At 43.4% G+C, this 21,538-nt stretch overlaps 1 protein-coding gene across 5 annotated transcripts in view; it reads right to left on the bottom strand.

Moving 5' to 3' along the window:
• The window catches only part of unc5a (unc-5 netrin receptor A), a 132,137-nt gene that overhangs the window by 9,727 nt on the left and 100,872 nt on the right, over positions 1 to 21,538 (bottom strand). For 3 of the 5 annotated variants that reach the window (XM_040119721.1, XM_040119725.1, XM_040119724.1), the window contains 6 exons: positions 17,027 to 17,191; positions 11,373 to 11,603; positions 10,264 to 10,563; positions 6,124 to 6,211; positions 5,486 to 5,654; positions 3,169 to 3,402 (listed from right to left, as the gene is read on the bottom strand). In XM_040119721.1, coding sequence (XP_039975655.1) covers positions 3,169 to 3,402; positions 5,486 to 5,654; positions 6,124 to 6,211; positions 10,264 to 10,563; positions 11,373 to 11,603; positions 17,027 to 17,191 — 1,187 coding nt within the window. The remainder of the gene's footprint in view (positions 1 to 3,168; positions 3,403 to 5,485; positions 5,655 to 6,123; positions 6,212 to 10,263; positions 10,564 to 11,372; positions 11,604 to 17,026; positions 17,192 to 21,538) is intronic. The other 2 variants (XM_040119726.1, XM_040119723.1) reach the window with 1 other exon arrangement.

Genomic DNA, 21,538 nt, shown 5'->3' with positions numbered 1-21,538 from the left:
AGTGAGACATCAATTAAGCAGCCATTTAACACTGGAACATACATTTTTACAATCAAGAGACAAAAAGCTGAATGTATCGGCCTCATTACATGAATATTGACAAAAGTGTAAATTCTGTCATCTGAAATACAATGCGAGAGTACAAAGGGAGTCAGCTCTAACGTTTTTTTGCCATCTGAGCCCACATTGAGGATTTGAGAAATTTCTGGCCATTAAATGTGACTTTAAACTCATAAGAAAGATGATTTAACAAGACTAAGAGTCTACAGCCATGCTAGCCGATACGTCAGGCTGTACTTTATAGCTATAGCAGTGCATTGAGCTAAATGGTGATGATGTTACACAGGTGTAATGTTTACCGTGTTCACCATGGTAGTTTACTATGTTGGCATGCTATCATTTCGCTTACTAGCACTAACCACAAAGTAGCCGAGTCTACCCTCTCTACAGAAAACTGACTTTTTTTAACAGTACAACAACACTACCCTTACAAAACACAGACGTGTGGGTCTAAAGGAAGAACATTTGGTTAAACTGTCAATAAGCAGAAAAATATTTTGTTACTGTTCCACTATTCAAATGTGGATTATGCACAGTGGAACTCATATTGAGTACTTTATCCTCCATTCCAAAAGCTGACAGATTCTGAATATCACAGCTAAATAGAAAAAAAATAGCTGCATCATATTCCTATCCTAAAAAGACACTTTTGTTGGCACCCCTCCAGTTCAATTAGATGTTGGTGTTAGGTCTATATCTGTACCGAGTCGGAGGCTTGGTTCGCAGCAGGTGTTTCAATCAGTAGTGGGATGGCAGAACATCAGTGATGCTATCCCATAGGTCTAGCTGGGAACAACCGAGTGCACAGTGAGGGCGCTACCGAACGCCGATCCTGTCTCCTCTGCTGCTGTGCCAGCCTTGGCTGGGCCCATCAAGAGTGGGACACACATTAAATATTAACTTAATTGGTCCCAGCAGAGCCCTTCTAACATACGGCAAGCATCAGACGGAAATGTCACTGTTTCCCTAGAGCTCCCGCACACTTAGGATCAAAGACAATAACATTGGTTCTAATCTGCTGTAATTGGGAGATAAGAGATTGCATGGTGCAGCGTGCATGAATGTGTGCCTGTGTTTGTGGGTGTGTGTATCTGTCAGTCTTGCTGATGGAGGTTTGTCAAAGCAGACTGACAGCTAGCAATGGGACTAGAGAGAAAACCTCAAGTTCCTCCTGCCACTGAACAGCACGGAAGTGCCTTTTCTGTTCGGTGTTTTTCATCCCCCATCAAAAGTACAGCCTGTTCAATGCATGGAAAGTTGACTTCTTGTCTGAAAAAAGAGGCACAGTGCCTTAGCAGGCTGTGAGTGCTGTCATAAAATTCACATGTGCTGAAGGTGTACTGTACATCTACACAAAAGAAATAAAACAAATAAAAATGCTGCTGTGCTACTCCACTGTACCACCTACTACTACTCCACCACTGTTACACACTACAATTAACTCTAATGGTAGTCATAGTAAAAGTCTAATCATAAATGGTGCATTTTAAAGATAGTGATTAGTGATTAGGCTGAACCTCTCCAGGGAAGTTTAATCTCCACTCAAAGTGGTTAATGTACTTGCTAAACGAACTGCTCCTTCCGTAATAGCACCAAGAAGCAGTGTGAAGTCGAGATTACTAAACAGTGTGGGCCACGTTCTAAATCACTCACTAAAAACTACAAAACCCCGGAGACGCCGTGGCTTACCACAGGACCAGGTTGTGCGAGAGACAAGGAGCTAATGCACTCAAGGGCGTCGAGGGAGCCACAGAGGATGGCAGCACAAGTCCTGGAGTCAACAAGCTCAGATGTCCTTTTCCTGGCTAAGAGAGCAGGAGGATAGCTGAGAAAGAGCTAGCCAGCGGGAGAGACAGAGAGAGAGAAAGAGTTTTTGTGCACCAGCAGCCTTCCTACAACCAGCACAGGACACACAAGGTCATTTCAACAGTCACACTGCAGCAAAACATCACTGGGTCATCCAATGATCTGAATATATAAAGAGAGCCTTATCATTAGGTCTGCTCTGATAGAAAGTACCCAACAAAACCAACAAAACAACAAACCCCTTGTACAGTCTTTACCTCATTTATGCTACGTTTAACATTTATTCCTACACTTGAACACAGCTGAATATTAGCCAGCAATTTCCCTGAACACTCCTGCTATCCTGAAATAGCTGTCAGGAACAGAGAAAGATAGCAGCAAGAGCAGAACTGAGCCACAAAAAGACGGATGTAAGCTAGGAGGTTTCGGTAATTCCCACCCCAAAGCTAGAGCCTGTGCACAGTTCTCATCTCATCTTCAGCTCCCTGAATGCGAGAGTGCTAATTTCAGCCTGAGGTTTATGTCCCACAGCCCTCAATAGATTGTGCATGGCGGTGAACTCCTGCAAGGAGGTCAGCCATTACAGCTGGCAAAAGTGGACTTGAGTGGGAAGTGGCACTTGTGGCTGTGGGTGGTGTCAGATGAAGAGGAAAAGCTTGGAGAGAGAGAGGTGCGGAGAGAAAGAGAAAGAGCACGGGGGTTGCTGGGAAAAGATTGGGACGGGCTCTCCTTTTAATTTACTAATTAACCATGCAAATGAAATCTTAACAGGCTACTCAGAGGCAGTCCTCGGGGGAGGGAGGAAGGCATTAGTGCTTGATTATACTCTGTCCATGTGGAGAGCAAAAAAGAAAAGCAAAATATGCTGTTGAACAAAGTGATGGGAAACTTCTTGGCCCACGGCAGCCAAGCAAAACCGCTGATAGAATCAAAGGAATGAAACGTCTCTGTAGGCATGCACACAAAAACACACAGAAATTGTACAGTATACCATGATTAACCTGGACATATGCATTGTTTCAACAGACTCAGGGGGAACATCAGCTTTACAAATCACACATTCTTGAACTGCACATGGTGTAATCAAGCCCGCAATATTGTTCAATTTACCATGGCTATGCCTAACTCCTACATGTCTGCACCGATTCCTACTAACCTTCCAATGTGACAGACAATGCTATTACACATAATAGTCTACCTATTACTCAGCTGATGCGAAACCAACCGATCCGTGCAATCTCAGGCCTGTGAAACTGGCAGCCAAACAGAATAACAGGCAACACTACATTTGTCACCATTTACCTTGAAGACGTCCTGCGTGTCATCCATGCAGTACACCCTGATGTTGTACTCCAGTGTTGAACAGTATGCATCGGAGAAGAGCACCAGCCTCAGGCGCTTGGCAGCACCCATGTGCAGGGACTCTCCCACCAGGGCGAAGGTGCCCAGCTGCTCAGAGAACAGCCGGCAAGTCTCAGCCTCAAGCTGGCAGTAATAGGGCTCCGACACCAGCTCCTCCCCCATCAGCAGGACGTCCTGGAGTAGGCGAGACACAGAAAAAAAAAACAAGGTTCTTGAAGGTCAAGCACCCAGTTTCTGTAGGAGGGAAGGGTACCTGATGTGTTTATGTGTGGCTGTGTGTTCGTAAAAAGGTTGTTATGGAAGTAGTTTGGTGCAGTAGCAAGGCCCCAAACTCTATTCTTCCTGCTGTGTGGGAAAAGTAACATCAAAGCTAAAGGTCTTTAAGGTAATGTTACATAAGTGTTTGGGTAACAATTTAGATCACGAAAAAAGGGAATACTTTTTGCTTGCTTCAAATTCCCTTTAAAGACAAATTTCCTCATACAAAGACACACATCCTATAGAACACCATCAATTTACTTAATAATGCATGAACAAGGTTCTCAATTGACATGAAAGGAGACATGAATAGATTCCTGGCATGAATAGATGATTCTGGAGAAAGAAAGTGTGTGGAGGTGCAGTAAGTATCGGGTTATTGGGATTTCTGGAATTTCCTTGGGCCTTTGAGATTTGTTAAGAAAGGTGAAAACAACTTGCCAATTGATCTACAAAACAACATTGTTGTCTGATTGTGGTTTAAGAGTGTTACAAAAACATGCTACCAGGCAGGACCATGAACTAATTGGCACTGTAATTTACAAAGGACAAAAAAAGGGATATATTTACACATGTCAGAGAAGCGACATCCCATGTTTTTCTTGCTTTGTTACAGAGCTGAAGTGCTGTACCACAACTGCATTTCTAATAAAAATGACAGACTTGCTAAAATATCCCATCCCATCACAGTACGGGATAGTTTTATGAGATAATTCTGCTGCTCTCAAGGCTAATTTGATGGGGACAAATTGGACCCAAGGTGACAACATTTTCTCTAAAATCCCATCATGCCAGTTGACTGACTCTTCCCATTAGCCAATCAAGCTGAAGAGAGCATTCTGCCTGCCAAATGCCCAGCGAGTCCCTCTAGGATCGATTCAACCAGACACCATCTACATCAATAGAATTAGTATTGACACAATTCATTTGCTATGCAACCACAATGGAGTCTCACTTTTTCATCATCTTAATATTTCTTCAAAGTGGAGCAGAGAGTGAGGTGGCTCAATTACAACACTGAGCACTCATTCTAAAAGCAATTAATTTCTCCTACTCCTCCTAGTTCTGCATGTCCATTTTCACCATCTCTCTTTGTCTCTCTCTTCTTTCCTGAGCCATATTTCCAATTTCCCACTCTTTCTAATCATTCCTCTAAATCGACATTACCATTCCACTCTCATTCTCTCTTCCACCTGGCACTTTTTCCTTTGGTAGCCACGTAGTCAGGCTGTCGGGCTATATTTGGTCCAGCCGATGATTAAAAGTGCTGGTCTAACCTCTGCCTCAGACAGGCCAATCCATCCCACAGACACCCCACCGCCGCCACACACGGGGAGGCTGAATAATTTATGCACAATATCAAACATGAAAGAAGACCTACTAACACTCCAAAGCCCACAAGCACCCTTTCCAATCTCTCTGGATTGTTGAGATGGGTATACTGCCTCAAACTGTGTTTGTTTGTGTGTGTGTGTGTGTGTGTGTGTGTGTGTGTGTGTGTGTGTGTGTACCAAAGGTTCTTTCCAACTCTATCATATTGGAGTCCAGCAGTTCTGGTTACTTTCAAATTTCATGGACAGAAAAATGGGGAGTGAACTCTGTAATTGGAAGCAGTGGTCAAAACTAGTCAAGGAGCTCTCAGAAGAGTACTTTGAGGATCAGTAATTTGCTTAGAGAATTTCTGTTTTGAGAAACATGTTGCCTAGCAACTCTTGAGCAGGAGAGAGACAGAGCTTCCAGGCTTTTGATTCAGCCCGATGAGAAAACACCTGATGGTCAATATAATTTAAACCCTACAGAGTGGATGAGTGCTGGGCCAGAACTACCTCTGCTATACAGCATTGAGTGCTTTGCAGTGCAAGTTTCACGTCACCACTGAGCAAGTTTGTACTTTTTCAAGGAAAGCTCTCAGTGAGTTCAGAAAGACTTTACAAATTCACTGGGTGGCAAGTTTGTCTTTCTACCCTGGATTTGTGCTGGAGTTATAGTGCTGTTTCACCTCCCAAGCGCCCTCGTAGTTCTGCTTCTTGAGGCGGACGGCCCAGTTATCGAGGCATGCGTCAGAGCAGTGGTCCATGCTGAGGATAACTGGCCGGCTCAGGACCACCCCCAGGGGGCCACAACTCACGACGGGGCTGAGCAGGGTCTGGCAGCCGGCCAGGGGTAACCTACAGCAGGGAGAGAAGAGAGAGGGAGGGGAATGAATCCAGATGAGCAGCTTCTAATCGAGTTATTAGTGAGAATTTACTGGTCTCTTGTAAGCAGGATATGATACTGTCACCTCTGCAAATGATCTAGCAGCTGTAGCAGAGAATAATGAAAACCGGCTGGACTCATTGACTAGCTGGACCAAGTTGTGATGACTGAGTAATAACGTAACACTATCACAGCATGCTACAATGACTGTGCCTTCAGAGACTGACTGCAGCAAGCCAGATAAACAGTGTTTTCCAAACAATTCATTTAACTTAAACAGTGCACATCCTGGTAAAAGGCTGCATTATTTATTTACATCCCTCCTCCACAGTACTGGCAAAGACTCTCAAGCCTTTCCTAATGGAACAGTAGAGCATCAAAACAAACAGCCTAGTGGCATCCAGGGAAGAATGCCAGTTAGGCAGTGTTAAAGAGACCCACCTTAAATCTTCCTTCCTCTGAACAGTGAGATAAATCTCATAGATCTTTCCTCTGGGGATGGCCTCGGGAGGAATGAGCAGACTGATTCCTAATGCAAATAACAACAAAGCGAGAGAGGGGGGTAAGAAAGGGGGGGGGGCTCATTTGTTCTGACTGAACAACGCTTTTGTCATCTCACAAAGGAAGCCGGCCCACTCAACAAAACTGTATGGCTGCAAAAACAAAAAACAAATCTATTCTGAAGGTCAGAGGCAGCCTCCGTCAGGTGCAGTAGATGCAAATCTCTGCACCGGCAGCTGAGACGGCACACGTCCCCATGGTCAACAATTAGCTGAGACAAAAGCTCACACTGCATCGCAGTTTAAATGTCCTCCGTCTGCCACTAAGTAGATAATTGAGATCATGGAACAGACTACTCAAGGAAAAGTGCACTTCCCCAAGAGAGTGTAGGAATGTACCTTGGAGAATAGAGAGAGCTATTGAGGTAGTTCGGTTGTTGTGGCATCTGTATTTTGATTCTCATGCCAAATCCGCCACTTAGAATCCTATTTAAAATGTAGCACAAAAAGTGACTGTGACACAATCTTAAGAGTCTGGATTGTGAACGGGGTCTGTTCACCATGAAAACATCTGTTGAATAAGGCAAAGGTGTGTGTATGCTCACAGCCATGTTTCACCATGTCTTCCATGTGCCCACTCTGGAATTGTGCTGATTGACAGTATATCTCTTCTGAGTGGATGCATGCAAGGGCCGATTTTTTAAATTCTGTGTCCCATTGAGAAGATGGGTGCCGATGCGTGGTATAGTCTACACGGCTTTGAGTTAATCTATGCATAAAATATCTTTAAGAGAGAAGAAGGGGGAGAGAGAGTGATGGCAAGGAAAACAGGAAAAAAGAGAGACATTTTCTCCTACAAGATACTGGCGTACTGCCACTGTCATCAGCTAATCTGGACAGCCTACAATGAGCCAAATGAACACACTCTTCTCCAGTATAATTGTATAAACCCTGTACTTAGTCAATGTGAAGAGGGGAAGCAAAATAGGAGACTAATAATGGTGGACTTCTTATATCTTTTGTAACACTAATCTTTAATGGACTATTTCTATTCCTTTGTCTACCCTCTTAGCACACAGCTGACACTTGTGGACGTCAGCTACAAATTCAACCACATTTGTCATAAGTGAGGGGCCTAATTGGAATAATTGTACTATGTTTTATTCCAGGAATCTTTCAGAGTAGAATGTAAAACAGGTGACAAATGAAAGGGAAAAACAACATAACGCGTCTTAGTAAGGTGTTGGGGCACCATGTGTCACCAGAACAGCTTCAATCTGGTGACTGCGAAGGCCACGGCATATGATTCAAACAATTTTCATACTCATCAAACCATTCAGTAACCCCTCGCACCCTATGGATTGGGACATTGTCGTCCTGGAAGAGACCACTCCCATCAGGATAGAAATGATTCATTACAGGATAAAGGTGATCACTCAGAACATCACTCAGAACAACTTTGTATTGATTTGCAGTGACCCTTTCCTCTATGGGGATAAGTGGACCCAAACCATGCCAGCAAAGGCCCCCTACAGCATAACAGAGCCACCGGAGCCCCTCACTGTAGGGGTCAAGCATTCAAGCCTGTACCGTTCTCTTCGTGTACGCCCCTCATGCACTCGCCCACTTGTTGAGAATATAGCGACTCATCTGACAATATCGCTGTTTCCTACATCTCTGTAGACCAGTGTCTGTGGTTTTGGCACCACTGAACTCTCAAGTGTGCATTCATCTTTGTAATGAGGGGTTTATGCACTGGAACCCTGCTATATTATCCCTCTCTCCCTCTGTAATTGTCGATGGACTGTTCTTGGTGACAGTCTGATCACGTCCTGCGTTGACATTCTCCGTCACCTGATGAAGAGTTGCTCTTCTGTTTTTCCTTACATTTCACACTAATGCGCGAGTATCACAGTCATCAAATATACGCTGTTGACCACAATGTCAGACCCTATTTACTGAAGTCTTTCCCATAGATCTAAATGCAGACCTCACTTTAGTCGCTGTTCCGACTGAAACACAGGCCAGTTGAACAGTCTTTGTGACTGAAGTTCCTGCCATCCGTGTCCCAACAATGAACCCTCTTTCAAAGTCACTTTTCATCTTTTCCTCTTGCCATCTTGATACAAAATCAGCATCAACTGGGCCTGCTCAGCATTTTTTATTCATGCCACAGAGCATGATTGGATGTTAATGGTTTAATTGAACCATGCAGTGCATCTGTGTGAAAGCATCTGCATTAGTTATGTTTCTCCTCTCATTTATTCAGGTTGTTTCTGTAATTTGTCACCTGTCTGTATATGGCACACACTCCTCATTTTATAGTTAGTTATAGAAGTATTTATTTTTACTCTTCATGCTGTGCAGCATAGATTTGGGTTATTGACAAAAAAATTTTACTTCATAAGGAATTTTAGATACTTGCTTTTTTTATGATTTCATTTTTGGATTAGTCAGTTTTGAGATAAACAAGTGACCATTTCACATACAATCCAACTTAATCACAAGCCCTTCGTATATTTTTGGTGTCTCATTTTATTCTATATAAGGGTTATAAACTAATTTGTATCACAGACAGAAATACAGCCTGCGCACTAAGCTGTTTTGTATGAAGCGCTGAAACACTTTTATGTTTGTTATCCTGGTGTAAACCTATTAAGAAACCCTAATGCACCAGATTTAAAGGCTGAATCGTCTGGGTCGGTTTCAACAAGGCAGTGAGACGTTTATGGGGCTCAGCTGTTACTGATAAATTCTCCTTGTTAATGTCCAGTCAGGGGCATTAAAGCAGGTGTAATAAAGTTTCTGTAAATGTTCTTTTTTATGTAAGAGCAATGACAGTGTATGAAATGTGCAATACAAATAAAACTGACTCGTTCCCACAGTATTTCTCAGTTTAGCAGATGTTAAACTGTTTAGATGGAACTTTTCTTGTTTGTTTGAAGTGTAGCGGCAAACAGAACATCCTACAGAGGATTACTAAAATCTCCTTGTCCTTACACCACACAGACATACGCTGCCTAATTCTGTGTCTACTAAAACAATACCTGAATAAAACCTCACTTTAACTGTCCAACTTTGATATCATAACAATTTTTATATATTGTCTTCTCATCTTAAGAGTTTTCATAAATCACATTTACAAATACAAAATTAATAAAAAGTATTAACTGTATTGAAAAAATTGCAAGTAGACCTCATATGTCATAAAACACTGGACAGAAGAGTCTTGTACTGTACACTGTATAATGCTGTTGTGGGGGTAGTTACTTTGTGGCCCCTCTAAGGTGCTGATGAGTGTACATGTTACCATGGTTGCCAAATGATCTTGCATAAATACATATGTTGCTTACACAGATTGCTTTTAAGCTAGTTTTGATTGTCAGCAAAGTGATTTAATGCCTTTTTCAGAGTTTGTTTGAACTGTACCAAAGAGGCGAGGTGCAACTAAAGAAAGGACCAAGCATCTCGTGTGCGCTTTCACATCTTGCCCGTTGTTCGGTTAATTTGGTGCCGACGAAGAAAAACAACACACATTGTTGTCTTTTAGCTCTGATCAGGTTCGTAGGCACACTGCATGTTCACATATGTATATATGATATCTACATGTCGATATTTATACAAGATCATTTGGTTGTCATAATGTGTGTGTGGGGATTTTCCCTGATATGTCAGAGTGAAAGGGAGTTAAAAGAGAGGTTTGTTGAACTTGAGTTCTACATTGCATTTTAGCAGTTCCTGATCAAAAAATGTGTGAAACATAGTGACTACACAGTAACTATCCTGGTAATATTACGGTAGAAAATGCTTCTTTTCCCAGTATTTGTGTATTATTTCTTTGTGTGCTCTTTGTGACCACCAGAAAAGGCCATTTACAATGAGCTCACATACTACGCATGGCTTGCTGTCATTTGATTTCCCCACATAGGTCCATTATGATGCAGGATGACCACCACGAAGGAGTGACCTGTCAGTCCATATGAGTTTATGTTTGAAGTGGATTAAAACTAAAAGGCAGCATTATCTCTCTTTTTTTTTCTTGGTCCAAACCAACTGAACTGAACATAAATGAAGAACCCACCTGTGTTGGGGATCGTCAGCCTCCCTCCCAGGAAGTTGAAGGTCCCATAGGAGGTGTTAGCCACATCGCGGGGCAGCGTTTTGAAGTAGGTCTGAGTGGACAGCCTGCTCACAAACTCAGCAGGGTCTGAGTTAAGCTTGCCATTGTGCAGAGTGTGCGAGCCGTTGGGGAGCGGGTCCAGCAGAGGCCCGTTGGTCATAGAAAACTTCGCAGTGGCATCATGGCGAGAGCGCAGGGTGCCTTGGTAACTAGTGGTGGTGGTGGTTAGATCAGGCTGGATGGTGAGCAAATGGGAATTCTCTGTTTAAATAATAAAAAAAAAATAAAGAAATAAACAGACAAAAGCAAATGTGTGAATCTCAATGAGTGGAATGCGGAGGAGGATCGGGGGGGGGTCATACATCACAGAGACAGATCTCACACTCTCTAAATCTGTCGCAACACACACAGAAAACTGAAACAAACACAGGAAAAGACACATGGTGCAGAGAACAGAACACTCACATGCACAGACTCTTGACAATACACAAACACAAATTCCACCCAAAGCCAGTCAATTCCCCTCCCCTCACTCTCTCTATCTCTGTCTGTCTCTTTAGCAACCACACAATCAATTCCAAACAGAACTCAGATAGAGCTTAGCACCCAGAATGTATAAAGGCTTTTTTTTCCATGGTGAATCACAGGCAACCCAGTTCCCCATCTCCATCCAACTCAGACACTTGTATTTCTATTACTCGCTGGTAAACCTCAGAGGCTCCACACAGGCAGTAAACAGAGTGGGTACATTTCTTGACAATGAGGTGGTGGCGAAACATAATGTGTCAGGCAGGCAAATAAACAGCACATGCACCACACACACACACACACACACACACACACACACACACACACACACACACACACACACACACACACACACACACACACACACCATAATACATCTTGCTTAGACTACAGGCCACTGTAAACACATTCACACCACCTCCACAACCACAAACAAACACAGGATCAGTGGTACATGTAGATAAGTGCTGCACGGTCATGGTGGGCAGATGGACAGACCGACAAATGCAGAGAGGAGGGTAGAACAAAGAACAGTGTCCTACTGCTGTGGGGGGGGGGCCTGCGTGGCCGCGGTGCCCACACACCTGGCTTGCTGGGCTTGATGCCCATGGGCTGGAAGCCAGTGGTGAGGATGGAGGAGTCCGCCACATCGGCATCCAGGCCCTCCTTCTTGCGCCGGTAAACGAGGACCACCACGATGAGTAGCAGTGTCAGACACAGGGCCACCGCCACCATGCCGATGTAGAGCGCCACGTCCTCGGCCCCGCTCACAGCTGCAATCGGAGGACACAGAGCAACAGAACAGACTGAAAAATTCCCTCAGATACTGAATGGTAATACCAATGTGTCGAGCTGCAACATATTTTATTATCTTCCATGCAAGGGTTTCTCTTGAGGATCTGCTTAACAGCATGAAATCAGTTCCACATTCCTTGCTTGCCACCTAATGCTGCTTGACTATGTCCCCGACGGATTGAGAGCCAACATTAGCAAATATTAGTTAACTGTCTTGAGTTTTAAATGTTTCAAACTTCAATGTTAACCTGTGGACAATCGAAAAGGAGAAAGAACCAGTTTCTGTAGCAGGTTGTTTAGCGTTGCCTTACTTTATTTCTGCACTGGATAAATATATCTTATGCCAGCATGTTCTTTCTATCCTCTGTCTTTTTCTCTATTTCTCTAGGCACACAACACCCCCAAGAGATACAGTGGAAAAATGAAGGATTTGCTTATGAAATTCTAGCACCTCTTATTGAAGGTCTCTCTCTCTCAAAAGCACAGGAGTGTCTTTTCTCCCAAAAGTACAGTATGAAGATGACAGCTAAGCCCAGACAAACATCAATGTGTGCGTGCATATGTGTGTATGTATTGTGTGTGTGTGTGTGTGTTTTGCAGGAGAATGGGATTTGCTACGGCTGTCTCCCTGGGCTGGGGGAATTTGGTGGCGGAGGAGGAGGATGCTCCCGGGTCCTTTGTGGAGGGCCATTCTGTCGGGGAGCCACGGGGGCGTTGCGCTGTCAACTGAACACAGTCAAGGAGGGGATGCATTGAGCAGTGCAACTTTGAGGGATGGAGAACAACAGCAAAGGTTAAAGTGCTGCAGGCTGGCGTGTGGTGAGTTGACAACAAAAGGAGGAGGACAGAGGCGGAAGAATGAAAATTAGAATTGAAGATGGAGGAAAAAAGGGAGACAGCGTGTGCCTGTGACTGACAGCAGGCATGATTTGCATTTCAGCAATGAGCACCAATAACACGTCCAAAAGGTTTGTGTCAAAATCAATCTGATTATCATTAAGCGCGACATATTTTGATGACTATCGCCAGACTTTTATGGTATCTTTCCACCACTGTGTAATCCCACTGCTTGACAGGAACCATGCTCAAACTTGGAAACACTGATCTGACAAGTTTTAATTGGTGTTAGTAAATCTGTGACATGAGAATGGAACAATTAAATTAGCAGAGTGCTGACAGTAAAATTTGAAAAAAGGAGAAAGTGGTCAAAAAACTATTCTTCCTTTTTTTCTTGCTTTCTTTCTCTCTGTGTCATATCTCACTTTTCTAGTCCTCGCTTTCTCCTTCTGTCTTAAAAATCAATTTCTCCGGACAAAGCCACATGACATACCCAAGTCTTTAAGAGAAATGCCAGAATCTATTTCACGGGTGATCATCTCAGTACAATCTGATACCTTAAGTGGCGGGATTATATGCAGCCAAGCTCTACGGCGGCACTTCCTAATGCCAGGGATCTCTTGACATGTAATCAATTGTGAATGACTGGCTGAAGATAAACACAAGATCGCTTGTTCTGTTCCTGACATTACATAGCACATCTGAACCTCTCATTAAAGTTCCCAAATCCAATTGTCTTGGTGAGTCAAAGGCCAGGCGAGGCTGTGATATTTGGACTTCTAGTGCTGCAGTCTACTGAGAGATGGGCTTTCTGACTAAAGACAAAACAACGCCCGTCAGCAAGGAGACAGGCCAACTGGGTTCTGCTGATTGGATAAACATAGCCTTAGATTGGCCAGCTGCTGTTTACTTTCTAAGGGCAATCCAAAGGCACCTAGCTAACCTCAGATGCAAAGATCCAGTATCTTGACTCTTCCTTTTCCTCAGCACACACCATTCTTGCACCCAGACAATAAAGTAAGTCAATCAGACAAGTCTCTCTCTCTCTTTATTCCTCTCTCTGTATCTCTCTCCCCCTCTATTCTGCCTGTAATCTCTGGTGGCTTATCGGAGCATCACTGAGTGAAGTTTTATCTGACCCACCAGGTGTCACAGTGAAACGATCCCGATGCTCACTGCAACCCTGACCAGCAACTGCTCTCAGCTCCTCCTGGCCGTGCTCATTGATTTTCATGATGCCAGCCAATTATTGAAAGGACATCCATCACACTTTAATTGACTTTGCTAATCAGCTTTTATAATTGGATGGGCTTTACTGTAGCCCCAATCTGACGTGCCCCCCTCTTTCTCTCTCCCTCTTTCCACACACACTACCAGTTTACCTCTCCTCCTCTCTCTGTCAGCCGTCACTCCATCGTTCATTCCCACTTGACGTAATTGCTGGCTAAGAACTTTTGATTCTCTTTGTGTGTGACCTCTTTCAATGATTGACACCCACTGGCGGATAATCTGTGGATGTCAGAGTTGACCTCAGGCCAATCTCTGTTTGTTCCCCTCTCCCTGAGCTTTCAGTTCTGATCCTTAGACCTGCTCCAGGGCTGGCTGGTTAGGGATCAGCTTCTGACTTGAGATGGGCCGCTATGAACTCATAATTCATCTCCTCTGAGGTGATGTACCTGGCTGATGTTGAAGTTTGGACTCTTGCTGCATTGGCAGTCAGCACAATGTGTGCAGCTGATAGTCTTCAACTCACTACCTGCTCGTTTTTCTCTTCCGCATTGATAAATAAAAGCTTTGCAGCCCTTTGCGGATCTTCCCTGGGCATTTATCAAGAGACCTGAGAATATATTTCATACCATGGCCAATTCTAGTCACTCGCCTGAAGATGAATAACAGTGGAGTTCTTAAGGTCAGGGAAATATGGCTACTAAAACTCTCAAAGTGAACGTGACCATTACTATCTCAACAATACAGTTGTCCCATCCCTCAGCATAGCCTGATAAAATACGGCCCAAAATAAATATTCAGCCATTTTTCATGCAGCCTGTGAACCCAGTCTGACAAACAAACCCATGACGAAAGCATCAGCCGCTTCGCTAACCAAATTAGCGCCCAAATTCAACAACAGACTAAAGACAGATTAATAGTTTTATGGCTTTGCACAATCATTTGTGACACCCCCAAAACAGGATGCTGCTGCAAATTAAGTTCATTACCTTCATTACACACATTAAGCCAAATAATTGTTTTTATGTTGTCCTAATTTCCTGTGCTGAGAATACAGACACTATGATTTTTCCCACTATCCTTTTTGTGCCCTCTAACACCTGTTTGCCATTTTTGCTCTGGCATGCTCCCAGCATATTTATTATTTCCCTGCACAGACTGTGCATTGCTTCATCTTGGGCTTCACCTGTTATGAAAATGATCCTGCCTGGGTCAGATCTGTTTATTTTAGAGCTGTAACACAAAGCTTGCTGCCACACACTGATTCTCATACATAAAATATCCAAAAACAATAACCTCATCTAACGTATGCGATTTCCGTCCTAATGAGGGAGATTAGAGATGCTTGTGAGGTCCTCAGACAGAGGACGTTTTGTTGCAGAGTAACTAAGGCTTACTCTGCAGTTGCACTGTTCGTTTACACTAGAACACAAGGGTGCCTTTTGTTTCAAGAGGAAGTTTTCCATCTCAGCTAACAGCCTGCAAACATGGTTGAAGTATGGGAGTTGCTGACAAGCCAAAAGCATCTTGCTATTTTGCTTATTATAATACTTCACACAGCACTGTCTATGGAAACACATCTGCTGGGAACAGATTGGGACAGGCATTCTTCAGAGGCCAGCGCTTCGCTCTGCGCTGTCAGTTTAAATACTGAGTGACTATATGTGTGTGTGTGTGTGTGTGTGTGTGTGTGTGTGTGTATGTACATTCGAGGAACAATGACTGGCATCCTTGTGCATATATTATATCTTGGCTCTCTTGGGGAGGAGCTGCTGACCTTTGATGATGGCCTGACTGAGCTCCCTGGATCACTGCACCAGCCACACTGGTTGACACACACACACACACACACACACACACACACACACACATGCATGTACACACAGACAACACTGCGTCATTCACATACAGTTGCTCTCAGCCCCCCCGCTCTCCATGCATCGGTCTATCGGATCATGTCAATCAGTGCAAAATAGGTAATTCTGTTTATTAATTCACTCGCCCATATCAACTGAATCCAGTGGGGATCTGGTTGATATGTTTATCATGCAGATCAGCCAAAGAACACACTATTTATAACATTTTGTCTATGAGACGCCACCCTGAGAATCATAATCCCTGGATGGGAAGCTGCAATACTTTTCTGTCTTTGATATCTTTGGGGAGCGATAGAGCTCTCCCTTCATGTCCATCTGGTCGGCAGCAGACCCTGTGGTGCCACTTTCCACTCAGCTGCCGACTCGGGCTGCACGAGCTTTGCGGTTTCTAATCCTGACAGTACACACATGCTCCATTAATGACACAGGGGGAGCAGCAAACACGGCACTGGCTGATTTACACGAAAAAGGAATACAAACTGGCTATGCAGCTACCTATATATGCACAACAAATAAATACAAATGCATGTTGTGAACAATCACAGCGCACATGTACGTCAGCCATGTGTGTTCTCATGGATGATTTGACCCTTGACAATTTATCTGGCAGGTTATATTTTAATCAGGAGAGAGATGATTTAATTCTCAGCTCTATTAATAGGTCAGAGAGCATCACAGTACAGAAGCAAGTGAAAAGATTGTGTATTAGCCCAGCAGCAAGCTGCCATACCAGTTTTAATTAGAACTGATTGTCTAAAAAGGTCATGCAGGTGGGGACAAGCCAGCAGTGGTCCGCAGACGATTCTTCTATCGGTACAAGTGTCTTACGAGATGGACGTATTTCCTTTATGAACCTTTTGTAAGATGTACTCAACATCTATCACAGGAAACTCACACCATATGGAGACATAAAATATTTATTTGATCTGATAAAAAGAGGAGGAGGATACTTTTGCTCCTCTTGCCAAAGTGGAAACTGTAAAGAAAAATATGAAGGTAATGAAGGGAAAAGCCTTTTCTTTTCCCTTCCTCTCTAACCTGCCTCAGTTCAGGGGCTAATTGATGCTAATCTTGAAAACCTGTTCTGCATGGATTGGTTGTGATCTACTTGTTGCTGTATTTGAAGGTTGCAAGACTGAGGCATCATGCTTTTTATTTCTAACAAAATTTTCCACTCTGGCCTTGAGAGTGTTACGCTTCTTTTTATTCTTAGATCAGTAGTGTATTTTCTGGCTCCATCTCTCAAATGTTTTGAGTACTTTTATTGATTTTTAAATTTTAAATGTTTGTTACTCATCAGCTCAGTTATAGGACGCAAATACATTACTTAAATTCCTTCTACTGGTCCTGTTGCAGAAAAGTGGTTAAAAAATACCTTGTGAACCTCTACTGTTTCTATTGTTCCACTGAGTTGAACAGTGAGAGTATGGTTTACAGTACGTGGGTGGGAGTGCGCTCACTCTGTGGGCACTGCTCGCTGGTACAGTTGAGAGACTGGAGGTCGAGCCCCTGGCAGTCTTTGCCCCCCGTGCCAGGGGAGGGCTGGGTGCACTCCCTGCTCCTCCACATCGAACAGTCTGCGCCACACGCCGACCACTTGCTCCACTCACTCCAGCCACCATCAACTGCAAAGACACATAATATAAACACATGAGTGAGTACAAACACACACAGCGGCAAAAACTCAAACCGATTCACTTCAAACACTTATATTTTAGTTCACAGGGATAAACTATTGATTGGAAACCATGCTGAACAGTTTGAATAAAACAAGCTATAACTTCTTTTTACAGAGTTATACAAGACATATATACAACATGTTATATATGTTAAAACTTTACACAGTGAAGTTGAGTTGCAACGGTGGTGTAAAAGCAGTGGTGTATTTGTGTGTGAGATGAGAACTGGGAGAATACTGTGTTGCCATCCTGTGCAAATTCACTCGCTCTAAAATGGAAACCTGGCGGGGAAAGCAATATAAAGACATGCAAATCCACTTGCACACACTCAAATCCAGCAGATGCACTGGGAAACCAAAACGTGTAAAACTGCTGAGGAGAGCCATATTGTCTCTATTCTGCTTCCTTTGTTTATTTTCAACATGGAAATCAGATGGAACTAAGTTAAACCCACTGGTATAAGGGTGCTGTGGAAGGTGCTGTGCCCTGGTGGACCCAGCTGTCAACAAAATAAAACTACAGGGAGAAGAATTTGACCCCGGGGAAACTGGCCCTCTAGTCTACCATTAGACATGCAAGCACACACAAATATCTCAATTAAAAAATTCTCCAAACAAATGAACATTTGTGAGGGAAAACAAATCTGCCTTAGTTTTATTTCTTTGCCAAACAAGCTGTTTGTTGATTGTTACCTGCAGTGTATTTGAATGTAAGACAGGATACAGGTGGTATTACTCTGAACAGAATGTACATTGCACCTGCAGCCTCACCCAAACTTCAAACACACCACCATCAGCACAGACAAAATGAAACAAATGGAAATGGGCCAGTAGTAGTTCTGAGCGTGCCCCTCTGTAGAAATATCTGCAGCTTTACCACACACAGAGAGGGAAGCCATTTGGCAAAGGTGTGGGTAATTTGGGATTTTGGCCGAGTGACACAGCAACAGGCCTGGGGAAGGTTGCCATGGGGCTAAGGGGAAAAAGAGCAGTAATGAGCTCTCATGGGGGAAAAACGCCACTGACTCGCTCTTTATGTCTCCCAAATGTAAGGGTGAACACACACACACACACACACACACACACACACACACACACACACACACACACACACACACACACACACACACACACACACACACACACACACACACACACACACACACACACACGGAGTACATGCACACCTCTATGACAGCAGCAACCCTCATCCTGATTGACCTAAGGGCAAGGAAACCTTAGTGCTCATTAATCCTAGCAATAAAGAGTGCAGGGGACATGACCCCCAGAGAGGAAGGTCAGACGTGCTGCAGGTCTGAGGCTTTGGTTAATAAAAGTGAGACGTTGAGATGTTATTCAGGGTGGGATACCTACTGTATTACTGCATAACTGTACAAAGTAATGATTTAATTTGGTTTTAGAGCAGGTCCCTGATTGGTAAACCAGCTAAAAGCCGCTGCGAGCATTTTAGAACGGAGGCACAGGTGTGTGAATTAGACCCTGCTCCCACACTAGTCTGCGTGTTTGTTCATGTGTGTCCTAAAATGATTGCTAGTGAATGTGAGAGGGTTTTTGTGTGTGTGTGTGTGTGTGTGGTGGGATGCTGACACAGCTTGGGCCTCTTTGCAGTCAGATCCATTTGGCAGTGAAAGCAGAACCAATCAGATAATTGTCCTTGTTTGGCATTGAGTGGACCCATACGTGGGCCAGTGGGCTGATTATCCAGGCTGGAAATGAGAATGATTGAATAGCGAATTACATCCTAATGAATATATTATGTCACCCCCCAGTTTATCCACACCACTGTGAAACAAAGAGATGAGATCAACATCTGCCCTGATGAGGTGATCTAATTCTACTTCTCTTTTCCACCACAAAGCAGGACTAATGGCCATGCAAATAACATTTTCAAACAAGGAGATTGGAGTGGAAATAGGTTGCTGCTCATGACAATGTGGACGAGACACAAGCACTGTGACAACAAGGCTGAGGAAAATCAAAGGAAGATGAAGATGCATAAACAGTCCTTGATGGCCTGTCTGAGTCCAGACACATGTTGTAAGTATTTAACAGAAGAAGGCTTTTCACAGGAGCAGAGACCAAAGAAATGGTTGGACTGCATAAAAGGAAGTGGAAAGATAGGAAGTGGTTACAATAAATTCAGTTAAGCAAGAAAACTGTCACTTTCCTTGATTTCCTTTTTTCAAATTTAAGGCTGAAATCAGAAACAAAATTCATCATTTTACTTTTTCAAAATCCACATAAGAAAATCGTTATCCACAGCCACAGTTTTCCTTATCAAATCCCCAGAGAGAGATTGTTAGCGCTGCTGCAAAAGGCACCACAGCTGATTTTCAATCTTGCAGCACCGCAGGTTTTAGGTCAGGCAGGTCTCTGAGGAGGGACGTTAATACAATAGCCAAGTGGCAAGCCCCCATTTGGACATGTTGTCAAGGCGAGAAGCAGAAGGAACCCCACCATTCTTTACAGGTCGGTAGGAGGGCCTGTTTGAGGCTCTGCTGTTCAAAATGACAATGGCTGCTGACCCAGGAGCTGGCAACATACTGCTCTCCATCATGGAAAATTCATCCCATCCTCTCCATGATACACTGCAGAGACAGCAGAGCTTGTTTTCTAACAAACTCATTCAGCTCTGCTGTCACAAAGAATGTTACAGGAAATCATTCCTGATGTTCACCATAACACCGTACAACAGCTCACCTCTGTGTAACACTGCTACACTACCATCTGTACTAGTACATCATACTTTTACTGTATTTATTATACACTGCTATTCTGCACAGTTCTTACTGCACTCCAAATTTTCTTAGATTGCCCACTGTATTTCTGATTAATGCTGTTTCTGATATATGTTGTATATTTTTATGTAATATCTCGATTTGCACGTCTGCAATTCTGCAGGTGTAGTTTTAATTTTTAATTCTATTTTTATCCCCAGCCTGCTGTAACATGACAATTTCCCTTATGGGATCAATAAAGTCCATCTATCTATTTATCTATCTATCTATCTATCTGACGGACATAGTCCGAGATCATCGGACACCCACGGTTTCTTTGTCCTTGAACGGAGCATGAGGAGATAGACAAGTAACCTCCCACTGAGACAACCCCTCTGCTCCCACTGTCCTGTCAAAACACGTGTGCACAGTAACCACCCATAATCCCGGTGTTCAAAGGCTGATGAAATTAAAAAAAAAAAAAGTCACAGAACCATCGAGGGGGTTGATAGCTTAGCCCCAGAAGTGGGTGATACAACTGAGATTAATCATCAAAGCTTATTCTGTAACACTGACACATTTATATGTTTAAAAATCAGTTTTTGTTTGTTTTTCTGCCTAGTTGTGATATAGTATGTAACTGATAACTGAATAAAGCACAGTCTATTCCCTTATGTTAACTAAACCACTAAAACAAACCAAAATGAGACGGAATCAGATATGAAGAGGGTGAGCCAAAACAAATGGCACCAAATGATTAAAAACATCGCTGATGCAAGGCTGTCACCAGATGGCCACCATCTTTTCACAGTGAACTAATGTGTTTTTTTTCTCACATTTATTAGCCAAAGCATTTATTTATTCCTTGGATAAAATATGTAGTCTCTAGAACCATCTCTGGTAAAATCCAGAAACACAGATATGCTTACTTCCAAAGTAGAAGTACACATTTTCCTGCAGTGCAGACAGCAGACATATGGGTGCTAACTTGCATGTGTACAACACGTACATGCCCAAACACACGCTTACATGTATATGTGCTCAAATACGCCAGCCCCGACTTTATTTTCCATCTAGTATAATTCTCATGACTCTTCTGGCAAGCCTGAGGGATCGGTACAATATTTAAATAATTCACACGAGTTAGAAATCTCTTCAGGTTGTCTGCTGTTCTCCAACGCATCACGCAACAGTTCAGCTCATTTGTGTGGGGCAGGTGTCATTGTGTCGCTTCCAAAACTTGTGACTAACTATTTGCTGTTGGCCCAGGTAGTGTGTTTTTGTTGGAAATTTTGGCGTGATTTGACATTTTACCATGACTGTTGGCCACAAGTCCGTGCAGGGGCAGAGTCACTGCAGAATTATGTGGAATACTTCAGTGAGGGATACAATGAGATGGAGACAAAGGAGAAGGAGAAAGCAGAGAGAGGAAAGAGAAATGGAGATTAAACTCTTGCATAGTTTGGCTACTTGCTGTCTTAAGTGTTGATCTGCTCTGCTCTGAGCCTCAGGCTTTAGCCTCAGCCTCCTCCTCCTCCTCCTCCACAGCTCCCTGT

The sequence above is a fragment of the Xiphias gladius genome, chromosome 23 (genome assembly GCF_016859285.1).
Source record: "Xiphias gladius isolate SHS-SW01 ecotype Sanya breed wild chromosome 23, ASM1685928v1, whole genome shotgun sequence".
NCBI classification, from domain to species: Eukaryota; Metazoa; Chordata; class Actinopteri; order Istiophoriformes; family Xiphiidae; genus Xiphias; species Xiphias gladius.
Note: the sequence above shows the minus strand (reverse complement) of the source record. Positions and strands in the feature narration are given on the sequence as shown.